General features: G+C 40.6%; 1 protein-coding gene across 1 annotated transcript in view; it reads left to right on the top strand.

Moving 5' to 3' along the window:
- Positions 1–14,379, top strand: part of bcap31 (B cell receptor associated protein 31) — a 47,115-nt gene that overhangs the window by 4,703 nt on the left and 28,033 nt on the right. Inside the window, exons 2-4 of the mRNA XM_003216891.4 lie at positions 1,257–1,410; positions 3,101–3,201; positions 10,583–10,730. Coding sequence (XP_003216939.1) covers positions 1,319–1,410; positions 3,101–3,201; positions 10,583–10,730 — 341 coding nt within the window. The 5' untranslated portion in view covers positions 1,257–1,318. The remainder of the gene's footprint in view (positions 1–1,256; positions 1,411–3,100; positions 3,202–10,582; positions 10,731–14,379) is intronic.

Raw genomic sequence — 14,379 nt, 5'->3', positions numbered from 1 at the left:
TGCTTATAAAATTAGGTGTGGTGACTGTTTCATGGCACAAATTGATATAGTTTGTGATTTAAACTGTCCACCTGCCTCTGGAAAGCTTATTATCTGCTTGTTGTCATCAGTAAACGAAAAACAATCTTTTTGGTCTCAAAAGAGTCAGCTGCTATCCTGATTAGCCCTTTGGATTTTCGAGGGCTGTCATCAAAATCTTACAGACCTTTGAAAGAGACTTATGTGGTACACCATGTGTGAAGGCTGCCTTCTAGTTTCTCAAACTACTCCAGGTGTTTTGGATTTCAGCTCCCAGAAATCCCAGCCAGCTTACCAGCTGTTAGGAATTGTGGAAACTGAAGTCCAAAACATCTGGAGGAACACAGTTTGGAGTATTGAGGTTTCTCACAAATTTGCAGGAGACTGGTGCCCCCCCCCCTTTTGTTGAAAAAAAGACAATGGGTAGACTTTGCTGGTTCAGCTCAAGAGCCTGTGGAATCTGACATGCTATTCACACAGTAGCTAACCAGTTGCCAGCTGTGGAAAGCCCTCCAGCAGAATACCTTGTGTTAGATTTCTTAGGAAGAAAGAATTTTTATTTCTCCCACAACTTTACTGTCTTGAGTTAATGGGAAAAGCTAATTTGTAAACATTTTCTTCTTCAACATTGTTTATGAGGGAAGAACTTTACATGTCTGTTTGCTGTTCTACTAATGTTGCTGGTTCTCCTGAAAGTGCAGAGAAGCTGTTCAAATTGAAGGGATGGAGTCCATCATCTGTTTGCCTTTTGTGGGTGACAGGCAAATGTGATGTTAAGCACATGCTTATGAGATCTATTCCAGCCAGTGGAAGGAAGAGGCAGGTGTTGTTCCTAGGGCAAAGATGAGGAACATGAGGTCACCCAAATTTTGTTGGACTGCAACCTCCACAATCCCTTACCATTGGGAAGGTAGTGATTGGAATTGTTTGTCGGAAACATATGGAGGCAAATGTAGTCCTTTCTTATATTCTCTTATTAGTAACGCAAACCTCATTTAAAAGGCTTACTTGAAAACCTTTGACATCATGATCCAAAGCAAACGTGATGATGTGTAGCCCAGGAAGGCTTTCAAAAGGTGAATAAAAGACACATCTATATTTGTACGCTCTCTTGCATTTACTGAAAATCATGTTGCAGCTGAGCTCTTTAGTGACTATTGCAAAGCTCCTGGATGCTGGACTTTGCATTTCAAATCTTGCATTCAAATTTTATCATTGTTATTTTCTTATCTTTCCAGAAAAGAATTCCACTCAGCATCAAACACCCTTTAGGAGCTGAATCCCTTCTAAAGCTCTTATCATGAGTCTCCAGTGGGCAACAGTGGCCACATTTCTGTATGCAGAAGTCCTCCTTGTCTTTCTCCTATGCATACCTTTCATTTCTGCAACAAGGTGAGGAGCTGCAGTTTGGGCACAGGACCAATTGTATGTCATGTGTGCATGGATAGTTTTGGGAACCTTGGTGGGTCATGTGTTCAAAAAGCCTCAGAGCCAGCCCCCCCCCCCCTTTCAAGTTGTTTGTGCTCCAGATATTTTTGAGTAGAACTCCCATCATCCCTAGTTGTCATGGCTGAAAACTGGATGATGGGAGTTGTCTTGCAGCACAGAAGAAAAGCCTAGCTTGTGTGAGGTTGCAGTAGACTTACAACATTGATTTCCAAGATCCAACATTGGGATGACTCTGAGTAAGGACCTATGAGGATTAATTACAGCCATTACTGATAAGAAAATATCTTTTGACAATTGCTTCTGGGAATCAATGAGAAGCTGGAATAATTGGCATGCTTATTTGTGGGTGATAGGGAAGTAGGTGAAGAGTTTCTCAGGCTTCCTTTGGTTTTAGCATGAAGAACGGATTTTTTTTTTTGTTAACAAACTTCTAGTACATGACAAAAGTTGCAGCAGGACTCTCATTACTGGTCTGTGCGTGCTGAATGTCATTTCCAGGATATTATAAGAGGACTGATACTTGCTAGAAAAGCTAGATTTACACCAGCCTTTTCAAACTGCATAATTCAGTGAACAAGATCTGTTGCTCTTGACTGACAAAGCTTCATTCTTGACTTAAATGCAGAATAGAAGACCACTGTGAATTATATTATTTTGTTCTATACTGTTGTAGTGCCACAACTTTGAATGAGTCAATTTGTTCTTAGTTACCTTATGGCAGAGATTAAGTGGAATCTAAATGTTTTAAAATACAAGGTGGGCCAAAAGTCACGAGAAACCTGGAGTACTTGTTTAGTAACTGCTTCCTAACACTGTTCTCTTTCCAAAGCTTATGTTTATCTGCATCCCTAAAATTCTTTCCACCTTGAAGTAGCTCCCTGATCTCACTTGATGGAGGTGTTTGATCCGTATCAGGGTAGACAACTTATTCTCCACATCGTTTGGACTACAGCTTCCATCACCACAGACCATTGGTCATGTTGGCTAGTGCTGATGGGGCATGTAGTCCCAATATATCTGAAAGGCACCATTTTGGCAACCATTACTGTTGGACAGTAATCTTGAAATAGGGAGAAAGGTGAAATCATTAAACAAGCTGGCTAGGACTTCTGGGAGTTGGAGGCACAAACAGCTGGAGAGCTGAAGTTTGATGATAACTGATCTAAACAGTGGTGGGCATGGAAGGCAGTGGCCAATAACTTGCCTCCTCCTTAGCAAGCAAAAATAGTTTTCTCTGTAGACTCTTGTCAAAATGGCAACTGGAAGTGATGTTGGTTCAGTTCCTGAAACTACTTTGAGAGGAACTACTGAGAAAAATAGAGGAATTTGGAATGGTGTGGGCTATTTTTGTGTGTTTTCATACGTTGGTGGTATTTTCTGCAGTTTTCAAGCACAAATTGCCCTACAATATATGGCCGGGTTCTTTGACTGGTGGAAAGTTTTAGAGGCAGCAGATGTATTTTCTAGGGTCTGCCTGTAGGCAACCCACCCTGAATCTAAAATGTCATAAACGCCTGAATCTGGTACAAAGAGGAAACTGCCTCTTTGAGATAAAAACCCTTGTCTCCAGTGGACAGGCTACAGCATACACTGTATGTCATGTTGATCCTAAATCTCAACCTTTTTTCCATAGATGGCAGAAGATCTTCAAGTCCCGTTTGGTGCAGCTTGTGGTGGCATATGGAAACACCTTCTTCATTGTGCTCATTATCATCCTTATCCTGCTATTTCTTGGTGAGTAGAAGATGGGAAGGTGGGGGCTTTTATTACCAGTCTCTCATGGGATGTATACTCCTGCCTTTACTTTTTTTTGCTGGATTCTGCTCAGAATGTGGGCATTCTGCTCCCTTGTTGCTTCCTGCTGCTGGCTCTTGGGGGTGCCAACAAATCAGAGTTGTAACCAGGAATGGTGAAGGCCAGGGGAATGCACCCCTCCTCCTGATCTTAGTGAGTGTTTTCCTGAATCAAGAGGACTGTTTTGAATTGCCTCAAATGCAAACCTAAGACTGACTTATCCAGAATGTTCAATCTGGCTACAAAATACTGTTTTTCAGATGTGACCTATTTGAACGAATCTCTGTGGTTGGCCAGGCCAAACCCCTTCTTTTTAAATTTCCACCCAACATGCTTGTGAAGATATGGAAAGGACTTACTTGAGCATTTTGTGTTCTTAAAAATGCAAGAAGAAGAATAACCAAAAATAGGTGTGGGGGAGATATCAAGATGGGACATGAAGGGATATACCATAGGTCTTTGTTCTAAAGGGTCTTCCCTGGGGCTTATTATCTCTGCACACTGCACTATGACCCATCATTGTGTATGCCTCAATGGGAACTAGAGACTAGACAGCTCCACCTTGTATCGAGAACTGAACCGAGAGGCCAAATATCACGTTTGTACACCATGGTCATATGATTCCATGCCACATATTTAGTGTCTGAGTCAGCAGACCCCAAGAAGGCAGAAATGTTGTGAAAGAGGGCTGCTGGGTTGATTCCCCTCTGCTTTTTCAGAGTCTAGTTTATAATTATGGTAGGTGACCTCTGACATCCTCTGTTATGTGTTCCTGCATTGCCAGGGATTGAATCTTCATCTTTGTGGGATGGAATCATCTTGGCTGTAGTACAAAACTCTGTTTGGGCTGATGTCTTATAAACATTGGTGCTTCCCATTGCAAATATTTCCAGAGGGCTAATGGTATTGCTATGTTGAATTCAAAACACCAGACCCATATAGCACCTTAAAGACTCACACATTTATTATAACCTAAGCTTTTATGAGTGATTCCTATGAACTATTTTATGAACTTATTCCATCAGTTGTGTGCTTTTTTATTTAGGGTGCACAATCAGCGCCCCTCCAGGTGTTTGGGCCTCCAACTCCAGGAAATCTAGCCAGCTGTTCCAATGACCAGGAGTTCTGGGAGCTGAAGTCCAAAACATCTGGAGGGCCACAGGTTGTGTAGGCCTGAACTAGAACAACTTAACCTAGTGCCAAGAAGTTTTTAAGAGGAGCAATTCTGTGATTGGCCAGTGTTAGTTAATTATCAGTGTCACTATTTCCTTGAATAGATTTGCCTCAAATCTCGCTGCAGTATCTGAAGATTCAGAGTAACACAACACTGACAAAGTGGGCTCTAAAAAGCCTACTTACAAAAGTCTGTACTATAATAACATTGTTATTCTTTATGGCGGCACAGGGGTCTATTGTAAAGCCTATGAATCTCCTCTTGATGTGTTGCTGCTAATCCTGTTTTATAATGCCATATTAGTTATATAGAGACTTTACTTGTCTTTGAGATAGAATAGTAACACATGCATTATAAATAAATAAAGGATCTGAGTCTTTAGTTTCCATTTGAGAATGTCACCAGGAACATGACGCAATCACAGGGACACATATCCCACTAAAGTTTGTATTGAGAATATGTGTTCTATCATCCCTCTCCATTATCTATGCAGTCTAGACCTTATGTGAGTTGTGTCTGTCAACATCTGAAGGGCTACATATTCCCCCCCCCCTTCTCTCATCTAAAAAGCTGCCCCATTCTGACTTAACAGCAGGGCTTCTAGGCATTGAAATTTCTGGCTGTATCATGTGGACAGTGGCAGCCACTTTTTTCCTTGAAGCACTCTTAGGTATTTGCTTTCCAACTGGTTTCTCTAGTTTTGGCCCATCTAGCAAGAGATCCTGGACTATCCCTAGCATTTCCATAAGCTTCTGTAGAGGGAGGTGGAGCTAGGTTGAACATGGGTTTATGCTGGCCCCTGGAGACTGTGGAGCAGAACTCAGAGCCAAGATGGGTACTTCAATGCTCTTGATGAGTTTCCGTAGTCTCCAGAGGATGGTAGTGAAGTATCCATGAGAAGTGCATTTTTCTGTGCAGACTGACACAAACACCACAAGTGGTCATACTTTTTGAAAAGGCTTTCTCTTATGAGTTGTATGAAGAAAATTATTCTCATTAATTTTCAACTACAATCTTCCATTGTTATTTTTCTGAAATAGCGGACTGAGGAAATTTGCATTGGGATGGGCAAGAATGTGCCTGTCTGTTTCACCTGAACTTACTGTTGAAATGGGAAATGATGGATAATAGTGAATCCTTTTGAAATGAACAATTTCCACTGGAAGTTACCCTACCATCTCACTGGAGGACCTAGAAACTTTGTAGAGAGGTGGGATTTACTATGTTCTCCATCAAACCTTTAAGACAGTGTCTGATAAGAGCACACCATAGAATCAACCTGGGGATATAAACAGTACCTAGAGGGGATATATTTTGTCAAATGCATGTAGGTGAAACCACTTGAGCTGGTCCCATTGATGCCTGGGCTTAAATCCAGGTCGCCTGAAGCTCTAAAGGCGAAAAACCAGTGCCTCTAGTTGGATCTGCAAAGAAACCAGTAGCATGTGACACTCTTGTAAGAAGTATAATGTCCCCCCAAAAGCTATCAAGCATGGTTGGTGGGGGCGAGAGAGGGCTTTCTCACTGGTGGCCCCGTGGCTCTGGAATACCCTCCCTAGAGAAGTTAGGTTAGCCCCCACTCTCCAAGCCTTTTGGGCTAGTTTAAAAAGGGCTTTTTAGACAGACCTTTGATCTTGTGTAATCTGTGGTCAGATTGAGGACTCAGCGATTGCTTCACTCTGCCACTTTGATTTGTTAATTGTAGATAGCCAGCTTTATTTGCAGCTCTTACGGTGTTTTATGAATGGTACAATTTTATTAGATGGGGTTGTATATGTGGTTTTTTTACAGTTATGTTTCTGTTTTATATGCTTATGTATTGTTTGTTATGTATGGCACTTGAAGTGCTTTTGTGAGCTGCCCCAAGTCCTTTCGGGGAGATGGTGGTGGGGTATAAATAAAGATTATTTATTATTATTATTATTATTATTATTATTATTATTATTATTATTATTATCTCCAAGCAAGGCCTTTGTTGTTGCATCCTAATCCAGCAAAACATTGCTTGGGAAAGGCATCTTTTTAGAGCTGGCTGGGCTAGGAGGGGAGCAAAGCTGCTGTGGGAATGGTAACTAGGTTCTCATCAGATAATTATGTGGCTCTCCAGGTATAATGGCAGCGCCAAGCATCCTTCACCATTGGCTGCATTGGCAAAAGACAATCAATAGCAACTTTCAACCCAAAAACTGCTATAAGATCACACAAATACCACACAAGGTAAAATGGTTTATATAAGGGTTTAAAAAAATCCACTTGCAATGCCTTTCTACTTTTGACATTTTTATGTGTCCCAGGTATATTGTTATATAAAATAGGTATAAAAAACAAATATTAATGATAATAAATTAGATGGGTTTGCTAAACAGTCTGTTTTTTCTTTTGTCAAGCACAGCTGAAGCATTTTTTGCAGAATCCACTGTAAACACTGCATGTTGTTGCTGACAGATTTGTGTAAATGAGTGGTATTCAGAAACCTTAAACTGTTTTCAAATTTTTGTGCTTCTAACATTGTGTTAAAGGGACCCCATTTGGGTTTGTGACCCACAGTTGTGATGTGATTTGGGATCCTACTGTCAGCCTATTATGATAAATACTCTGTGCTGTGCATACAGTATCTTGTGTTCATAGTTCTGAAATATAGCCTATAGGAGCCTGAGTTTCCCCTACAACACAATACATAATGTTGCAAAAATTCTTATGCTCTTTCCCTTTCTTGCACAACAGGCATGGTCAAGGAATAGCATCAAGGCATTCTTGGCTTATAGCCCTAGCCATCATAGTAAATGGTGGAGTTGAAGTGCAAAAACAGAAAAACAACAGTTGCCCACTTTTGTTTTATGGCCAGTCTTTCTAGTATATAGAGAGACTGTTCAGGTGCTTCTTATGCTAGTTTCAGAGCCTGCTGTCATGGAAACTGAAAAGAGCACCAGTGCTTATGATAAATATGAATTACCTCTAGGCAATCAGGTAGGAAGGCCTCTATAGCTACCAGCTTAACCATGTTTGCATGACATGTCAGTAGCTCAATTTCTACATTCTTGTGGGTTAATGAATTTTAATGACTTGTTTGCAAGGCTAGTTATTGAACACTTTAAAGGTAGAAGTAGGCTTTATTATGTCTGGAGAGCATGCATTAGGTTCCTTGCTACCGTGATGTGCTTTAGAGGAATGGCAGGGGCAGGACATCCTTCCCCATTTGTCTTGAATGAAGGCTCCTACAGGCAAGCCCTTGATATGGAGAGCCATTGTCTTGAAAGAGGTTTCTGAGTACAGGTTGAGCATTCCTTATCCAGAAACCTGAAATACTCCAAAATGGTTCACATGGATGGCTTAGATAGTAACACCTTTGCTTTCTAATAGTTCAATGGGCACAAACTTTTGTTTCATGTATAAAATTATTTCAAATAATGTATATAAAATTAACTTCCGACTGTGTGAAGATGTAAATGAATGTTGGACTTAGATTTGGGCTCAGTCTCCAAGGTATCTCACTATTATTATTATTACTATTATTATTATTATTATTATTCCCTTACAAGCATGGTTGGTGGGAACCTTCTCGGTGGTGGCTCCCCTCTCTGGAATGCCCTCCCCAAAGAAATTTTACAGGCTCCCTCCCTAGCTTCCTTTAGGAAAAAATTAAAAACTTGGACATGGAAGCAGGCATTCAAAATTTTTGGTGGTTTTTAGTTACACCAATGCCAACTGGCTTGAACTGGTTTTGCCTCTGGTCAACAACATGTTTAAACCCAGCAAAAAAAATTTAATTCATGTTATTTTATTGTGTTATTGTTATGTCGGCCTGTCAAGTTTTTTGATGTTATCATTAAGTATATTTTATTTTTACTTTTTTTGTATTGTGGTTTATTTTTTAGGTTTTTGATATTATTGTGTATGTATTACTGTATGTTGAAATTTTGTAATTTGTGTTTTTACTTAAGCCGCCATGAGTCCTGTTTGGAGAGGGGATGGGATATAAATAAAGCTTATTTATTTATTTATTATTATTATTATTATTATTAATAATAATAATAATAAATAATTATATCTCCCTGTCCTCCCCATCAGGGATTCAAAGTGGCTAACAACAAGGTATAAAACATACAATATATGTTTTTGAACCTTATATAGACTGCACAATGAGATAGAATCATAGAATCATAGAGTTGGAAGACACCTCATGGGCCATCCAGTTCAATCCTCTGCCAAGAAGCAGGAGATCAAAGACAACTTATTTTTAGCTCTGTTTGATGGACAAAAAAAAGGAATGCATGTAACAAATCATGAACCCAGCCCTCTAGTTACTTCTTTCCATTATTTACAGATTATTATCTGTTGCTTGTATCATCATCATCTACTTACTAGTCATTATCCATTACTTACTTATTACATTACTTATTATTATGCATGCATATACAAATACAAGTGTTCTAAACTCTAAAATCCAATACACTTCAGATCCCTGGCATAATTGTTTTAACTGTACTTGTTATTGTTGTTGTGTTGGCATCTCATGATTGTCATTTGTAAGGCCGCCCTTAGTCCCCCTTCGGGGGTGAGAAGGACAGGATATAATGTATAAAATAAATAAATAAATACCGATTTTTTTTTCATATCAGGAACGATTTGAGAAACTGCAAGTCGCTTTTGATGTGAGAAAATTGGCTGTCCCCAAGGACATTACTCAGGGGACGCCCAGATGTTTGATGTTTTATCATCCTGTGGGAGGCTTCTCTCCTGCTTCTTGGCAGGGGGTTGGACTGGATGGCCCCTGAGGTCTCTTCCAACTCTACTATTCTATGATTCTATGATTCTATGTCCCCACATGAGGCATATTGATAAGGGATATTCAATTTGTTTAACTTGGCTCATAACCCACATGGCATTTGATCATAATGTATACATACAATATTTATATAATTACTACTGTGGAATGGTTTAATCAATTTAAAACATATTTCTCTATTCTTGAGTTCTTTGCCAACAACACCCAGTTAAAAATTATTCAGGAGAATACCTCTGACTGGAATAGCCAGAACTTAGAAATGTTGCCTTTTGGGATTAGACTGACAAGAGTTATAGTCCAAAAAGGTAACCCTTGCTTTATCCATGGCAGTTGCTGATTTGTCATAGATAATGAATGTAGGATCCTTTATTAGTAGCCAAGAATGTTGCTGGAAGTGAAGTTTCCCTGAACATATGATCAAGAGTATCGGCCACACCTAATCGGGACCTCAGTTAATTTTAGTTGTTGCTTCAATAACTTGGCCTAAATCCAGTTGGTAGTCCAAGCAAAGTAGGCCTGTTGATTCAATAGTGTTTCCATCCATAATGATTTACCAAATTTGTATTAATTCAATGGTTCTTCTCTCATTGTTGTATTGAGGGATGGAATGGGAACTGTGCAACCTTTCTGTGATAACGTTGAACGGTGAATCTTGGTGCTGCCAGGTAGGCCTGTGGTTGTTGCTAGGTGCTTCAAGTCATTTCTGACCTATGGCAACCGGGGCTTTCTTGGCAGAATTTGTTTAGAGGGGGATGCCATTGCCTTCCTCTGAGGCCGAAATAGTGAGGCTTGGTCAAGGTCAGCTAGTGAGTTCCCATAGCCAAGCAGGGATTTGAGCCCTAGCCTCCTAATCCAGTGCTCAAAGCACTGTGTCACATTGGCTCCTTAATGATGTATGCTGGTTTAAATACTGTTGTACTTTATTGGTGGCTAAACTTTAAAGTGGTTGCATTTTGTGGCAGCCTATGTCAGGGTTTTTATGAGTGGTGTAATGGTTGTGCAACAGGGAAAGTGAGACATCGCTACCTGTTGTGTAATGATCCATTGTAAGCCTGGCTTACTGGTGTACTGGTAGAAATTTATGTTGTACCATTTCTTATTCCTAGCCAATGGGGAATAAGACTGGGTGATGCCATCCAACGCATCATGGAGGCGGCATGCTTCCCATTCCTGATTTTAGACATTTTCTTTCATATATTAGAAATGTATTTATTAGAGAAAAGTTAAAAACTACTTTCCAGAACAGTGCTTGACCTGGGGCTAAATGCTTAGCAAAGAGGTGCCACTTGGTTTCAAGGGAGGCTTTGCAAACAACTTTCAAATCCATAGAGGTCTCTGACGTTGTTTTCACTCTTTTACAGATGCCATTCGTGAGATCCGGAAATATGATGATGTGACGGAGAAAGTAAACCTTCAGAACAACCCTGGTGCTGTTGAGCACTTTCACATGAAGCTCTTCAGAGCCCAACGAAACCTCTACATTGCCGGCTTTTCCTTACTGATGGCCTTGTAAGTATCTTTGGGAGAAGGGACATCTCGTTGACATTTGATGCCCAGCAGGGTAGGAGATGCTAGAAAGGTGCCCTGAAGCCACCACTTCTAAGAAAAGTAGCGATACCAGCTGCAACCAATTTGCATTACCATGAAAGCAAAAGCAAAACTGTTGTCAGGAAGACCAAAAATTAACCTTCTCATGCCTGTGGTGTCCTTCAGATGTGTTAGGGGAGGTTCCCAGCATATCCTTCGTATGCAGAAATGTACTTCACATGAGTGTCACAAACATACACAATAAACCAATAAATTGTTTATCTTACATCAAGTGGTAACCATGCCAGGTAAATCCATTTCAGTTCTAAATTGTGACAACAAAATGCAGAAAAGTCCGTTCTTGTATGAAGTTCCCTAGGGAGTATCCTTGGCCTTCCATTGCAGGAGACCCCTATGCTCTGCTTGGTAGAGAACAGTATCTAGACCTCAAAATTCCCATAATGCCTTTCCACTCCCCTGTTGGGTATGGATTTTGAGGGATAAAGTCGGAAACATCTGGAGGGCCGAAATTTCCACACCTCTAATTTAGGCAGATCTGGTCATCTCCCCTTGTCCAATTCTCTTGAATCTGTTTTGGGGAACTTCTGTAGGTTTGAGCCATTTCCTACAGGGATTCACTGTGGTCTGCGCCCATCAAAACTTTTTTGTCTCACTCCCAAACTATTTACCCCTTAAATTATAAACAAACAGATAATAATATCTTCTGATGGAGTGAGGCCACATATCTGGCTTTTGAGGTCTCCAGGGGTTTGATTCTCTTCAATTTGATCCAAAAATACATTTGTTGTTGGGTTGATGAATTGCATAAAATGAACGTTTGGCCCAGTGATCCTGAATTATGCGATAGCTGCAGACAGAGCATATTATAAATTGTGCAACTGGTTCTTCAGCAATGCTTTATGTACAGCATGGGCCTAGGCGTTCTTTATTCTTTTGAAAAGACAAATAAATTGTGTGCACTTTTAAATACTATATCTGTGTATCATGAAGTTGTCTCGGTTGGGAAAACTCCCTAAGAGGGTGGGTTGTAAAGAACAAAACTAATAATAGAAAAGGCAAACTGAATACTGTGAACTGTAAACAGTGAAGGCTGAGCATGTTTACCATCTGTATTTTGTTAGTTCTGAGGGAGTGACAAAGAGCTTTGCAGAGCCTTGAAATATTTCCTCCAAACTCTGAGAATCTTACTCAACAGCTTCTCCTGCTATTAGGGTCTCCCTGGGGATAAATGTCCATATGCTTCCAAAGCATATCTTTGCATTTAGAAGGATCTGCTATTTCTCTGGGATCTTTAGATGACGCTGATGTTCTTTGTGTATCAGGAGCCTATGCCCATTATGTTCTGAAGCCACGGAAAAAATGTTGACATGTTGTAGATCAGGGGTGTCAAAACTAATTTTCACCGAGGGCTACATCAGCCTTCAATGGGCCATTTGTAATTATAAGATTGCAGAAATGTAACCATTATGTCCTAGCATTGAAAGCCTCGTAAGACACATAAAAAGACACGGCAGATTGGATTTGGCCCATAGGCTTTGCATTTGATATGTGTGTTCTAAATCATCTGTTTACTACACATGGTGGGAACATGAGGTGTCACAGGCTTTGCTGTGATGTTGCGTGAACTGATCATAGGGCATTGGTGGCTGTCTCGTACAATTTCTTACTTTTAGCAGTTTGACTATGGTGATGTTGGTTCCCTCATGGCTCCCGGTCATCATAAATGATTTGCCTCTGAAAATGTGTGACACAGCAATGTATAGCATACCACATTTATAGTAAAAGTTCTATTTTGTCTCTGTTTCCATTATTTTCAACCTTTGGGCCTCCAGGTGTTTTTGAAAGCAACTCCCATAACCCTTGAACATTTACTATGCTTCTTGACTTCTGGAAGTTGAGATCCAAAATATCTAGAGGATCAGAGTTTAGAAACCACTGCTTTAAGGGGAGGCATTCACTCCTTGATCACCTTTGATTTAGAGTGTGTCTGCATTCCTGGCACTGTGATGCTGCTTTTCAGGGAGGCAGATGAACAGCTTGTTCTGATTTATTAAATGTCAAAGCAACACATTAAAGGAATAATGCCTTTTCTTTTGGGTGTCACTCGATTTTGACATCAAAAATCAACAGATGTCCAGCTTAGCCTTTTAAAGGTTCCGGCCTTAATCTCTGTTTGCCTTACTAGTATGATGTGGGACATGTTTGGGGTTTTTAATTGAAGGAATCCCCAGAAATGCTAGTAGCATAACAGTCTGAAAAATTTGGTTTTCCCAATTTTTAAAAATATAAAAACAAACTTAAAATGATGTTGCTACAGGAACAAGCTGACCTGTGCTACCACAAGGTGGCAGACCAGTGTAATCTTTTCTTGCCTCTTGGTGAAAGGCAGGTTTTCTTTCTCATCTATGGGGGTTTAGGCAACCTCAGAGCTCATAAAGAACTAGAACAGAGGCAACAAAAGTGCACTCAACGTTGTTTTATGGCCCCTGGACCACCTTGAATACATTTCAAGACAAATTAACCCCACTTTTGGGAGTCCTGGAAATTTCATTTCATTTTTATTGCTCCTGTCAGCTGTTTTAGGCCATGGAAAGGCATATTTCTAATCATTTTGTGTTTTCCAAACAGGCTTCTCCTGGGTCTAAAACAGCATGTGGGATGAAAAATCTGGTGAAATATGCCCCAGTGGCACAAGGAATGAGGGAGCAGGCTTGTTTTCTGCTGCTCTGGAGACTAGGACTCGGAAAATGGGTTCAAATTCCAGGAAAGGAGATTCCACCTGAACATTAGGAAGAAATTCCTGACCATAGGAGCTTTCCAACTGTGGAACTCTGCCTTGGAGTCTGGTGGAGGCTCCTTTTTTGGAGCTTTTAAACAGAGCTGGATGGCCATCTGTCGGGGGCATTTTGATGATGCTAGAGATCCTACCAGGGTCCAAAATACTGCTGTAGAAATCCAGCAGCAATGCTGGCACTTCTTTGTGATCCAGGAACATATTAATGTTTAAGACAGAATGTACCCTTTTCATATTTTAGAATAGGGGATCTTGTAGTTTCTGTACCTTTTTATTGTTCTTTTAAAAAATTCCTGAAGTGCTGTTGCCAAATTTCACGGTTGAGATCTTAGCAGCAGCAAATGAGGGGCAGCAAAGGCCACAGATACCAGATGGGTGCATATGCCCCATGAGCTTTGCGTGCCCACATGTATTTGGATTTCACAGCAAAAAACAAATGAGAGTCCTAAGTGTAAAACTTTCTTCCCACTATAAAGGAGCTCTCATGTTCGTTATCCATTTTGGCAATTCTCGCCACTGGTGGCAACTTTCCTCAGCACAACTGAATGAGACAATTGTGTCCTTCCCTCCTGGCACTGGGAGGGTCTCACTGTCTACTCTGGTGGCTGCCTCTCCAGCTCTTATGTTGAATTGCCAGCTGCTCCTGGCTGGCGGGAGCAGAGGCAGCAGACAAACCGAGCAAACAATACCCATGGGTTGTAAATCAGCAGTCTGGACACAGTGATGCATACAAAAGTCAGCCGCAAGATACTGCAGCTGGGACTGGGAAAGGGAGTCGAGCCATAATGTCCATTTCTGAATACCTAGCCACCAAGT

This window comes from Anolis carolinensis, chromosome 2, assembly GCF_035594765.1.
Source record: "Anolis carolinensis isolate JA03-04 chromosome 2, rAnoCar3.1.pri, whole genome shotgun sequence".
Classification (NCBI taxonomy): Eukaryota; Metazoa; Chordata; class Lepidosauria; order Squamata; family Dactyloidae; genus Anolis; species Anolis carolinensis.
The sequence above is the reverse complement of the archived record's forward strand: the minus strand, read 5'-3'. Positions and strand labels throughout refer to the sequence as shown.